This window comes from Macrosteles quadrilineatus, unplaced genomic scaffold (genome assembly GCF_028750875.1).
Source record: "Macrosteles quadrilineatus isolate MER2022 unplaced genomic scaffold, UCM_ALF_1.0 Scaffold_7__1_contigs__length_78375512, whole genome shotgun sequence".
Classification (NCBI taxonomy): domain Eukaryota; kingdom Metazoa; phylum Arthropoda; class Insecta; order Hemiptera; family Cicadellidae; genus Macrosteles; species Macrosteles quadrilineatus.
Genome location: NW_026542600.1, coordinates 36,358,009 through 36,370,321, shown reverse-complemented (window position 1 = coordinate 36,370,321; position 12,313 = coordinate 36,358,009). Strand labels below are relative to the sequence as shown.

The 12,313-nt window shown below is 35.3% G+C and overlaps 1 protein-coding gene across 1 annotated transcript in view; it reads left to right on the top strand.

Annotated features, from left to right (window-relative positions):
- The window catches only part of LOC128998365 (putative mediator of RNA polymerase II transcription subunit 26), a 41,030-nt gene extending 38,051 nt beyond the window's left edge, over positions 1-2,979 (top strand). The window contains exon 2 of the mRNA XM_054424470.1: positions 382-2,979. Coding sequence (XP_054280445.1) covers positions 382-2,427 — 2,046 coding nt within the window. The 3' untranslated portion in view covers positions 2,428-2,979. The remainder of the gene's footprint in view (positions 1-381) is intronic.
- Positions 2,980-12,313: the final 9,334 nt, after the last annotated feature.

Genomic DNA, 12,313 nt, shown 5'->3' with positions numbered 1-12,313 from the left:
ATGCTGATCTTCATTTGAGTCTGCCAGACCTTCTTCCATGAAACGGAGGAGTGACAGACGTGAAAGGAAGCGCAGACGACGCCGACATCACGTAGCTAATCAGCTGCGAGTGTCACGTTCAAGTAGATATGTCCCACGTACACGGACACCGTGCTGTTGTAAACGTCCCGACCAATAACTTATAAATGATTATGTCATTACACTGATCTCTCCCTCATGATAGCCAAAATTGAGGTTGAGAGGAAGCGCTCAAAATTAAGTTCTGTATTGGTCACTAAGGATGGATTTAGGAGCAGCACTACCAATGGGAAACCTTATGTTTACTTTGTAAATGTCTTTCTGTTTTATGTGTTTCTGTACTAATAGTAATTATTTTTGCAGGTCATAATTACGACACTGTGTCTGAGGTTGACCTTGACTGCAGAGACACCACTTTCCACATCAGAGGACATCTCACAGATAAACAACCTGAAGAGTGATGAAGTTCCAAGGGTAAACATCGACCCTCGGCTTAGAAGAGCGCTACTCAGGGTGTTGACAAAGCTAGAAGAAGAGGACAAACGTAATGGCCGCCATGACTCTGCTAGACAAATGGCTGAAGTGATGCAGAACATAATATCTGAGGCAGATTTCGTTAAATACTTTCAAGAACAGGGTCTTGAAAAAGAGCTTTTGGAGAGTTTTGAATCCAATGAATCTAACAAGGAAGACCAGAAAGATGTAAATTTCGAAGAGATTCTCTCATACAGTTCCGAAGACACGAATAAGCCAAGAGAAACTCCTTTTACGTTCGCTTCCTATCCAGAGGACGGAAAAGAGGATACAACACAAAAGAGTTATCTAGATTTTCAAAAGACGGATAAATACCCCTCAACTAATCCAACTCCTTCATTGGGAGATGCTATATTTTTCCAAATTCCTGAACCTCTTCATATCCACGACTCGTTAGTTGAAGATAACGAAAATGAGGAGGGAAAGTCATCTGTAAACGTCCAAGAAACGCGTAGTATTCAAGGACCAACGTTTACTTCGCCGACAGAAAACAACAGTTATCAAGAAAATAGAGAAGAGAAGGTTACGTTTATAGAAAGTGACGATGCAAGTAAAGACATTAAAACTGATACTATCACAGTAAGCCAGCCAGAGAAAAGTGTATTGCAAGAGGAAGAAGAAGATGAAGCCTCTAAGATCAAGATTGATTTTCAAGCTAGCAACGGGACTGAGGTTGAAGATACGGAGGATACTGGAAACTCTTCAATGAAAGTTAAGCTAGAGAAACACGAGGTTGAATTCCTACATTCTTCACTTCTTGCTGCATTTACAGTGCAACAGGATCAACAAGGTCTTCCTCGTAGGGTTATCCCATTAAACTATCAAGCCTCAGGAGATCCTATACCTTTGCCAAACAACAAACAGCAGCAACAACAACGCTCTAATGTCCAAGCTAGTTATGAGGAGAAGCAAAACCAGCTCCAGCAACAAGTAAAATTCTTACAGGAACAGCAACTACAAGAACAGCAATACCGTCGTCTTCAGGAGTTCGTGAAAGAAAGACAGAGGTTGCTGGAGCAAGAAGCTCAGAGACAACTTCTTTTGGAAAATCAGAAAAGACAGTTTGAGAACGAGCAAAGATTAGCCTTAGCCAGGCAAAGGCAACAACAGATATTGTTTCAGAACCAACAAGATAACAGTTTGGATAATCTCAAGGAATTGGAGAGGCAAAGGTATTACAACCAACAACAGTTTAACTTCAATCAAATCAACCAAAACCAGCCACAGAACGTACATTTCCAGAAAAGTGTAGATTATCAGTTTCAAACCAAAGTTCAACCGCAAACATTCAACCAATTGCCTCTGTCAGGCTTTCAATCGTCATTCGGATCTTTCAACACGCCTTTTCAGCCTTCAGTGGAATTGAACAGAGTAAATCGTCAAGAAGCATCTAACTCAGTTGGGAACTTCGGATTATCCACTCCTCGACCGAGTTTGAACTTTCGCTCAGCAGGATTTTCATCTACCGTAGCACCTTTTAGCCAGCCAACCCAGAACTATATCAAATCCTCCGTTTTGATCCAACCATCTCAGTCGACTTTCATTCATCCTTCAGACTTTATCCAGAACAACCAAATCATCCAATCACAGTACGTCCAACCCTCCAACTTCTTCCAGCAGACCTACAACCAACACAGGTTCGCTCCAGTAACCAGATCTCCACTAACTGTTGACAGTCAGATCCAGAGCTTACTCTCGATAACCGGCATCGGTCAAGGGAAGCCGAGCGCTCAAGAGGATCTCAACATCGTAACCAAGGTGCTCGCCCTAGGCCACGGGGAACCTCAGTTTCACAGACAGCAATTCCAAGCATCGACAAGACACGAACAAGTCGTCAAGGCGCCATCAAGAGTCATACAACCTCCGGAAGTGTGAGTTACAAAGTGTACATAACTGTTGCCATCGCCATTGAAGAGCCGTGATTAACTCCTCGTGTGTTCAGTTGTATACAGAACTTGTGTTGTTAACGATATTGCTCAAAAACTCTCTTTAGGATATCTGACGTAACATTTTGCCTTCCCGTGCTGAGGTGTTGGATATGAAAAGATTCATAGTTTATTTTAAAACTAATGTTTTTTCGATTTGCCTAGAGGCTTAGTCATGTTGGTTTTAAAACTTAAATCTCAAAATGTTTCTTTCATCCCGTTGTAATTTTAATTTTTTTTCAGTTTTAATAGTACAAACTATCAAACAGATCAAAAATATATGTTAAGCTAGAAATACGTAAGATGGATTACTTATGTGAACAAATGATCCGTAAGGATTTTGGAACCAGGATAGAAAGATTTGTGCAAGTCTTTAATTTGCTGTAACATGAAGTAACACGCCTCAGTTAATGTAATATAACAATCAAACTTTTAGTAGCAAAATTTAGTAAGTTATGTCTAATTTCTATGTATAGTTTTGTAAATAAATATTTTACTGTTACTATTCGTCCAACGTTGATACCCTGTGTACAGAAATATTTCTTTGGAACAATCAGTACAGTCTAAATGACATATTATATCTGGATTAGTAATACATTCATAGAATAACTGTAGTAATTCGATATGTTAAAAGTAAAGTATAAAATGCAGGCATTCTTTACATTGCCAGAAGCTTTAAGGCAAAGAATGAAATGGAGTAATTACAATAGGACAAAACACTTTGCCTAGGCACTGTGTATAATGTATAAGGTTGGGATATTTTAGATTAGTTTGGACAATGCCAAAAAAAGAATCAAAACTCTAAAAAATCCTTTAGATATACTACATATAGTCTTGAGGTATAAAACTATTATCCTCTTGTTCATACAGTACCTCTGAGTAGATACGACTTGTTAGTATTATAACCAACTAAAACACAATTGTATTTAACATTCCCATAGAAGCAGAAATAAATATTGCGTGTAATTATGATATCAAACAAAATCGACCATCGTTACTATTGTTTAGTTAGTAATGTTCAGTTAGGGTTTAGCCTAATTCAATTTAAAGTGGCAGATATTTTAATAAATTTGACTAAACCGAACTATATACAGAGTTTTTCCGATTTGTCTTGACATATTTTGTGGGATTGTTCCTTGGGCTAAGACAAACATAACGTGCCATATTAAGTTGGGTCTAAAATGCCTGGATTTCTGTTTGTGATTCTTAAGAATCATTTCATATCTTGGGAATTTTCAAGATAGAAGGTTTAATATTTGTATACATGTGTAGTTTAGAAGGTAAAAAGGGCTTTTAAAAAATCGCTCCAATATCTCTAGCCATTTCAAGACGGCGGTCATTTCAAATCTTTAATGGCAAATTTCATTAAAACTGTAAATATTAAGAACATTATTTTCGGGATTAAAAAGATAAAATATTTAATTCCCAATCACATGAGACCATGTTTGTTGAAATCGGATGACAAATAACCGATTTATCAGTATTTTTCTACATTCGGTTATGCAATTTAATAGGGCTACCATGCTGCACTGTAAAATAGCAATAATGAACCTAACTCGATGTAGTATAACTCATTGATGTTGCCTCTCATTGATGTAGCCTCTCATTGATGTAGCATATCACATCGATGTAGCATATCACATCGATGTAGCCTCTCATTGATGTTGCATCTCATTGATGTAGCCTCTCATTGATGTAGCATATCACATCGATGTAGCCTCTCATTGATGTTGCATCTCTCAGGAGACTAGTATCTCTTAGGTCTCGTTATTCTAATAGCACGAAAAAAGTTGAACTGTAACAGTACTACACGATGTGAGAGGTCCATTCAACTATCTTCTACTTTTACTGAGAAAACCAGTAAAAAGGACAGTAAACAGTAAGAAATACAGGACATCTGGTATTTAAGATGAAATGTCTACTACAGTACGGTATCCATTGCCGTTGGCAGATATAATAAAACAATACTAAGTTGTTTAAATGTATACAGGGTGAGTTTTAATTGTCCCCCCCCCCAACTTTTTTCTACATTTTTTCAAATATCAATCCCAGACCACTTCCAAACATTGTTGGGTAGTAAGTACTTCATTTTGACAAGGTGGTCATTTCCGGCCGCCATCTTGGATCCGCCATATTGGATGCAAAATTTTTTTTTCAAATGTAAAGGTGGGGTTGTGACCCATTATTTCGAACTACATTTTTACCTTGATTACAATGCCGCAAACCTTTTTTAAAAATCTTGATTCATTCTAAAGTTACGATGGCTTTTTAAAACTTTATTTTTAGCCCATTTTAACATTGTGCATTTACAAACTAAGACCATAATCCCAAAATAGTGCTAGATAATGATAAGTATACACTACCAGTAATTGTCCACCTATTTTCACTTGGTTATGACTGATGTATTTTTTTCGGCCGCCATCTTGGATCCGCCATTTTGAAATGTGATAAATTATTTTAACTATGAATGGGGTGTTGTGACCCATCATTTCGAACTACTTTTTTAAGCTGAACTTAATTCCATAATCCGTTTTTCATTTTCATTTTTTGATTTTGAAATATTGACATTTTTAACAAAAAAAATTTCAATATTGCATAAATAAAACTTGATAAAAAAAAATGGATTGCGGCATTGAGTTTAGCTTAAAAAATTAGTTCAAAATGATGGGTCACAACACCCCCTTCATATTTAAAATAATTTATCACATTTCAAAATGGCGGATCCAAGATGGCGGCCGAAAAAAATACATCAGTCATAACCAAGTGAAAATAGGTGGACAATTACTAGTAGTGTATACTTATCATTATCTAGCACTATTTTGGGATTATGGTCTTAGTTTGTAAATACACAATGTTAAAATGGGCTAAAAATAAAGTTTTAAAAAGCCCTTGTAACTTTAGATTGAACCAAGATTTTTAAAAAAGGTTTGCGGCATTGTAATCAGGGTAAAAATGTAGTTCGAAATAATGGGTCACAACCCCATATTTACATTTGAAAAAAAAATGTTGCATCCAATATGGCGGATCCAAGATGGCGACCGGAAATGACCACCTTGTCAAAATGAAGTACTTACTACCCAACAATGTTTGGAAGTGGTCTGGGATTGATATTTGAAAAAATGTAGAAAAAATTGGGGGGGGGACAATTAAAACTCACCCTGTATAAAGGGTGTTTATAAAATAACTTTACAACCATAAAATTCAAACAACCATTATCTTTACACTTAAAGCTATGAAATAACAATCAGGGTAGGAAATCGTTTTATGTTTTGGTACATAATAATAAGTTTACCTAACTTCATTGTGCTTACCGTTATTTGCACGCAAACAATTAAATGTAAATTCCAGTTCGAAAGACCTGGACGAGGTAAAAACGACCTGTGTTGGAAACCTCGGATCAATACAAAAGTTTCCATTGATTTGTCGGAGAATTTCGCAATTTCGTAACCAGAAGGATTACAAAAAAATGTAATTTTTCTACAGAACGGTGTTCCTCAGCTCTGGAGAGACTTACAGACTTTGTTTGAGATTGTCTGGATAGGCTATTCCCAAACCGTTGGATTGGCCGCCATGGGCCAACATCTTGTCCAACAGCTGGGTCCTGAGACATTACCATTTGGCACATTTTTGTGTAGAGCTTCGTGTCTATGCCAGTAAAGTGATCACCGAAAAACAACTCAGAGAACGAATCAGAAGAGCGTTTACTGAAATAATTTGTCTTATTTAAGGTCATGTGTAGTCCAAACTGGAATTTAGACTTTATTATTTGCGTGCAAAGAACGGAAAGCACATCAAAGCTAGGTAAACTTCTTATTATGTACCAAAACATGAAATGATTTACTAGGCTTTGATTGTTATTTGATAGATTTAAATGAAAAAAAATACTATCATGGATTGAAATTTTACAAAGTACAAATGTTACTTTTAACTTTACTCAAATGCAATATAGTTGCCCTGAGGGTTCAAGAATAGCTGTTTATTTTTTTCTTATCATTCAATTTACCGCTCAGCCAATTCCACTAGATGTTTCAATTCCTTATGATGACAATAATATTCTCTTATTTTGGAACACTTTAATTATGTTCATCGAAAGAAACACAGCTATTTATCTCTTTGAACCATAAAGGCCAGGCCATCGACAGTAACATGACCATACATTAACTTTATAACAACTATAAAGTTCAGAGTCTATCTATGCAAATATAACTAAAGAAATCGGATGAAAATGTGACTGAGATGTGCTACAGCCATGGAGACATTGTTTAGAATTCAATTTAATTCCTTGAGACATCGACGCATACTTGGGTGAGTATTGTAAACTAAATGTGAATGAAGGATGGTTGTAGAATAAACTGAGATGCCTTACTTAGCTTTGTTGCTGACTATGAACAGCTGATTCTTAGCCAGGACTTTTTTGACACAATTCATTTTTCGCCCAATGATCAAGGACATACGGGTCCAGTTTCGAACCATATCAAAGGTAGGCTACTGATTTTTATCAGGATCTAATAAGCGACCCTTTTGCTAGGCGAGCACTATGACCACGCTGCCCAGCTTTCTACAGCTAATGTGATAGGAATACGGCAAAACATTACTTTGGGGTTTTCATTTATTTTTTAAATGAGGGTAGCTTATTTTTTAACCATGTGCCCATCCACATCAGCCTCTGGCCCGTGCGTGTAGCGTAGCAAAGCAAGCAATGGATAAAAGCCGGTACAGTAAAGATTTGACTATTAATACAACTTCAGTATCCAATAGTCAATGGTACAAGCATAGAATATACTATGGTACAAGATAGAACTGTACTGATAGTGGCTGTATCAGACGCAAACGTATGGCATTGGTGCCTTGGATAAGTAGTCCATTTATCAGTACAGTATTGTTATAGAACAGTAGGTAGTTACATAGTGACATGAAACACATGCATAAATAAATCAATTCATACAATGAAATTTTATACTTATTAACTGAGGCTCAAGGGGTATGTGATATCTTCTTTATTTTATGATAACCCGCTTTGAAAATGGCTGTGCCTTAAACTACCAATTAAGATAAAAAGATATTTTTTTATACGAATTCAAAATGGTCTAACAGTCTGGCTATGATGATGTCAACATTATAGGAGTTATTAAAACAACCAAGAATATATTCGCCGTGTAGTATAGGCCCTCATCTCGTAGAAAGTTTATGTTTAATCTATGGCTTAAGTCAAAACGAGATTGGTTATATTAAATAACTGAAAATATCTACAAGATGCAGGGTAAATGACTTATAAACTGGTTTGATTACCAAGGATAAGCAAGCCAATTTGTGATGTCGATATGTGATGATAGACATGATCCAGTCATTGCTTTGTAGGTAAAACTTCGAAAGCCGCTGCTCCGGAACACCCTCTATAGGACCAGTGCTTGGAGTCACATGCGTTGCCAAGAAGTGCTAATCTAAGCTGAAAATTAAAAATTCGAATTTAAAATATGGCTAAAAGAGAATTTGTAAAAATTACATAAAACATACATTATTATGCATGATTTTTAACTGATATATGTTTCCATTACGGACATTAATATCATAAAATACTGTCTTAAATATGTAATGAAAAAAATGAAGAGCTGGTACTATACAGCAATTTTACATGTTAAGAAATAACACAATTTAAAGGGTCCTGGGTCTAGGTCGTAGTGGTCTTACCATGAGACCTACGGTAATAGTTTATTCTTTGTAAGGAAAATTCGCTAAAAAACATTAACTATGACAGCTGTCTTACAGATTTTTTGTTCTAATCAGTCAATCATTTGACGCTGGTAAACCCCATATAATACAACGGTGTACAGTTGATTGCCTTGTGGACTCGTCAATATAGAATGAGATTGGTTTGCTGCGGTCAATCAGAGTTAAACATTCAGAGTTTATTATTTAAAAACACTGCTCCTTAGTTGACTATTTATAAGGACCTTTTGCTCGAATGATGTTAAACTTGATCTGTATTATTGCTAAATTTTGTAATTGAAATATTCCGTAAATGGGGTTTGAAGTAACAACGTATCAGCTTTAACAATTGTTTAATCATTACTTAAACCATTTCTCCTGAATGAAATTGCACAGAGAAACAAATAAATAATATTCTTAAGCGTGAATTCAAACTTTTACATCGGTAAAAACTGTAAAAGGGATAAAAAGTAATAAGCCACGTTTGGATGAACTAATTTAGGTAAATATAAAACATACCGTAAAGAGTTTCTATTACTTTAATTTTATTCCTAATGGCTTGCGAAGTAGAATTAAAACCTTTTGCATTCAGACTTTTTCCTCAGATATTACATCTGGTTGTATTGGTTTTACAAGTTCTACAAGTGTTATATTTGAATACCTCAGTTTTAAACTATGAATGAATTAAATAAAAAAAATTAATGAATTAAACAATGTCACCATGAGTAGATTTAATCCCAGCGTAGAAACCGAAATACAAAGCCGTGTGAATTTATTAATTGCCGTGCACAGTATTCGATTAAACATAATGTAACAATGTATCAAAATACGTAGACCAAACCAAAATCATAATATTACAGTCACATAAACAAACACCTCAGAAAGCCATTACAGGCCAATATATCAACTTACTTCGAGAACAGGGTCGAACTTAAACAGCTCTTTGAATACGAGCATGGTGCAATAACTCTACATCCTACTCAAGAAGACTATAGTGTATTTTTTATTAGGTAATTAAACCCCAATGTACTGTATCTCTATTTGTAAAGACACTCTCGTGTACTGTATCTCTATTTGTAATAAAAACCCGATGTACTGTATCTCTATTCGTAATAAAACCCCAATGTACTGTATCTATATTCGTAATAAAACTCCAATTTACTGTATCTCTATTCGTAATAAGACCCCAATGAACTGTATCTCTATTCGTAATAAAACCCCAATGTACTGTATCTCTATTCGTAATAAGACCCCAATGTACTGTATTCTATTCGTAATAAAACCCCAATTTACTGTATCTCTATTCGTAATAAGACCCCAATGTACTGTATTCTATTCGTAATAAAACCCCAATGAACTGTATCTCTGTTCGTAATAAGACCCTCATGTACTGTATCTTCGTTGATAAGTAAACTCCCATGTACTGTTATTCCAAAGGTAAAACACCCCACGAAACCTTTTACAAGGTAAGACAACTACTATTCATTGTTTCTTTGTTGGCACTAAAAACACCATTTACTGTTTCTTTAGTAGGTATTTAATTTTCAGGGCCTTCGTCTTCATAGATATGATAACAACCATGTACTGTTTTCTGTATGTAATAAAACTTCCATGTACTTATTCTCTGTAGGTAAGAAAGTCCCTGAGTACTGTATGTACGTAGGTAATATTGGCATGCACTGTTTCTCTGTATGTAACAAAACTCCCATGTACTGCTTCTTTGTAGGTAAAAAACTAACTGAAAACTGTATCTACGTAGGTAAGTCTACCATTTATTGTTTTCTGTAGGTACTAAAACTCCCTCGTAATCTTTCTCTGAATGTAAAAAAACCTACTGAGTACTTTTACAAGGGTAAGACTACCACATATTGTTTCTGCAAAGGTCAAACTCTCATTTATTATATTTCCGTAGTCTGGGAAAGACTTCCTACGTAAGTAAGAAACCTGCATCTCAAATAAATGATTACAAACCAATCATATCGAAACGAGAACGAGGTACTCAAATATTCCTCATTGCTGAAATACTGAAGGAAGTTTAAACATAATCGAAAGATAAAAACTCGTTTAGTGTACGCAGGATGTGTTGATTAATTCCTCCAAGACGGCGCGGCGCGGCGGTCGCCGGCGGCGCTGAAAGTGAGGATGCGGGAATCAGAATGTACCTCTGTCTTCTGTAGATTGTTCCTCAGCTTGAAGTTTCACCTGGGAATGACCTTTGACGATGTATGACATAATCAAACTGGTGCTTCTGATAGATCCGTGTGTATCTTCAGAAACTCGGAGAAAACCATAGCTTACTTTGAATAGGCGTTTAGTGTTTAAGTCAGCTACTCTTCTATTGTGTATTTAGGATGTTTAGATAGATACTTAGTGTTATATTAAGGCTTTATGGAGTGTAAAGAAAAAGATTAATAACACAAAACATATTTCCTACAGTCACCTGACAAACTGGGCTTCCTTGCATTGATCATAGTACAGAAAGCTGCTAATTGCTGAATTTATTTACTTTTGCCGAACACTTTATTCCAACCAAACAACACAAAAAGCGTGCTTTCAATATGCACGTAACCCATGTACACTTGGAAATAGGTTGGCAACACTAAAATATACTACGACTACGATCAACTGTTGCATTGTTTCCCATTTTGTTACTTGGATTAAACCTAACCTAAAACGTGTTGTTTAGTGTTTGAAATACTAATTATTTATATGCTTTATAATACCTGTAGGTAAAATATATTGTGTAACACGAGTGCAAATTGCCTTTGTTGCACTCTATAAACTTTCCACACTCGCTTGCAGCGCGAGCGTAAACATTTCTCATGTGCAGCAAAGTGCCACTTTGCACACTCGTTACAGAAAGAACTATTTTTACTTATAATGTTCCTTACAAAAACTTAAATCTATATACTTGTCTGTAACATTCCCTTTTCAGTCATCCTCCTGAGCCAATTTTAACGATTGAGGTGTCATGACCCATCAAATGGACGGATAGTAACTAAGATTTATAGCTAGGCAAATATTACTTTATGCTGTGGATTTAAAAGCAATAAATTATATTTACTGTAAATAAGTAGTTTTATTCTCCTAATAGCTCTCTCAAACAAACATAATATTTGAAAATTAAAAGGTGTTTACCTTATTTGTTATGCCTCGGATTCAAGCTTCGAACCATATTAAAATACGTTATTTTCGCACAGGTCCCCTAGTTTGTTCATAAAATGGTAAGAGGTTGATTTCGATTAGACACTCCTATTCGGCTTTTGGGTCTGATGATGATTTACTAAAGAAATAATTAAAGGTGGTAATCAGTAGGCCTAACCAGTTATACTTACACATGGATTTACGTTAGCAACTATACAAAAATAAATGAACGATTTTATAAATTGTAAAGTTCTGTCAACTATTGAAAGTTGCTGTTTAGTTTTCGTTTCTTATCATTGATGAGTGAGCGAATATTTAGACTAGTAATACATGGACTGTGTCTACATCAGCAACACTGTTGCCAACCTCACAAAACAGTCAATTGACCGTGTTGTGTAATAATTTTAAATTCTCTCCCATGTATAAAACGTGCATTCAATACAACCCTTGTTAGATTGATAGACATTAATCCATCTATTCACTTGAGTGTTAATGCCAAACCCCCTTTAAGTATACACATCCTTGCCAAAACATTGAGACAATATCTTTCTTTCAACTATTAAATGCCTTCTACCAAAGTCCCCATCCACAAATATTAAAGATAGCTTTAAGTAAATTGCGACCTTAATAGATCATGGGTTACACTTGTAGTTATCTGATACTAAATCATTCGATTATTCGCATTATTTGTCGTTTATAAATATTATAGGCCTACGGTTTAGCCCCTGATTACTGTTAACATTATTTATGCAACCTTAAGGTTTGTTTGGGGTTTTGCCTATAAATTCCATCAAACCTATAGTCCAATAAAGGAAACCCTTTAAATACAGTATAAAATATGTTTAGTTATTGTTTTATATTTTTAACAAACAGTCTAATAGGTATTAAATGTCTATACCAGTTTTAAAGTCTATAGAGTATTTATTTAAATCCATGTTGTTGTTCTTTAAATAAGGCTAGTAAAAAGAATGAAACGTTTTTAAATA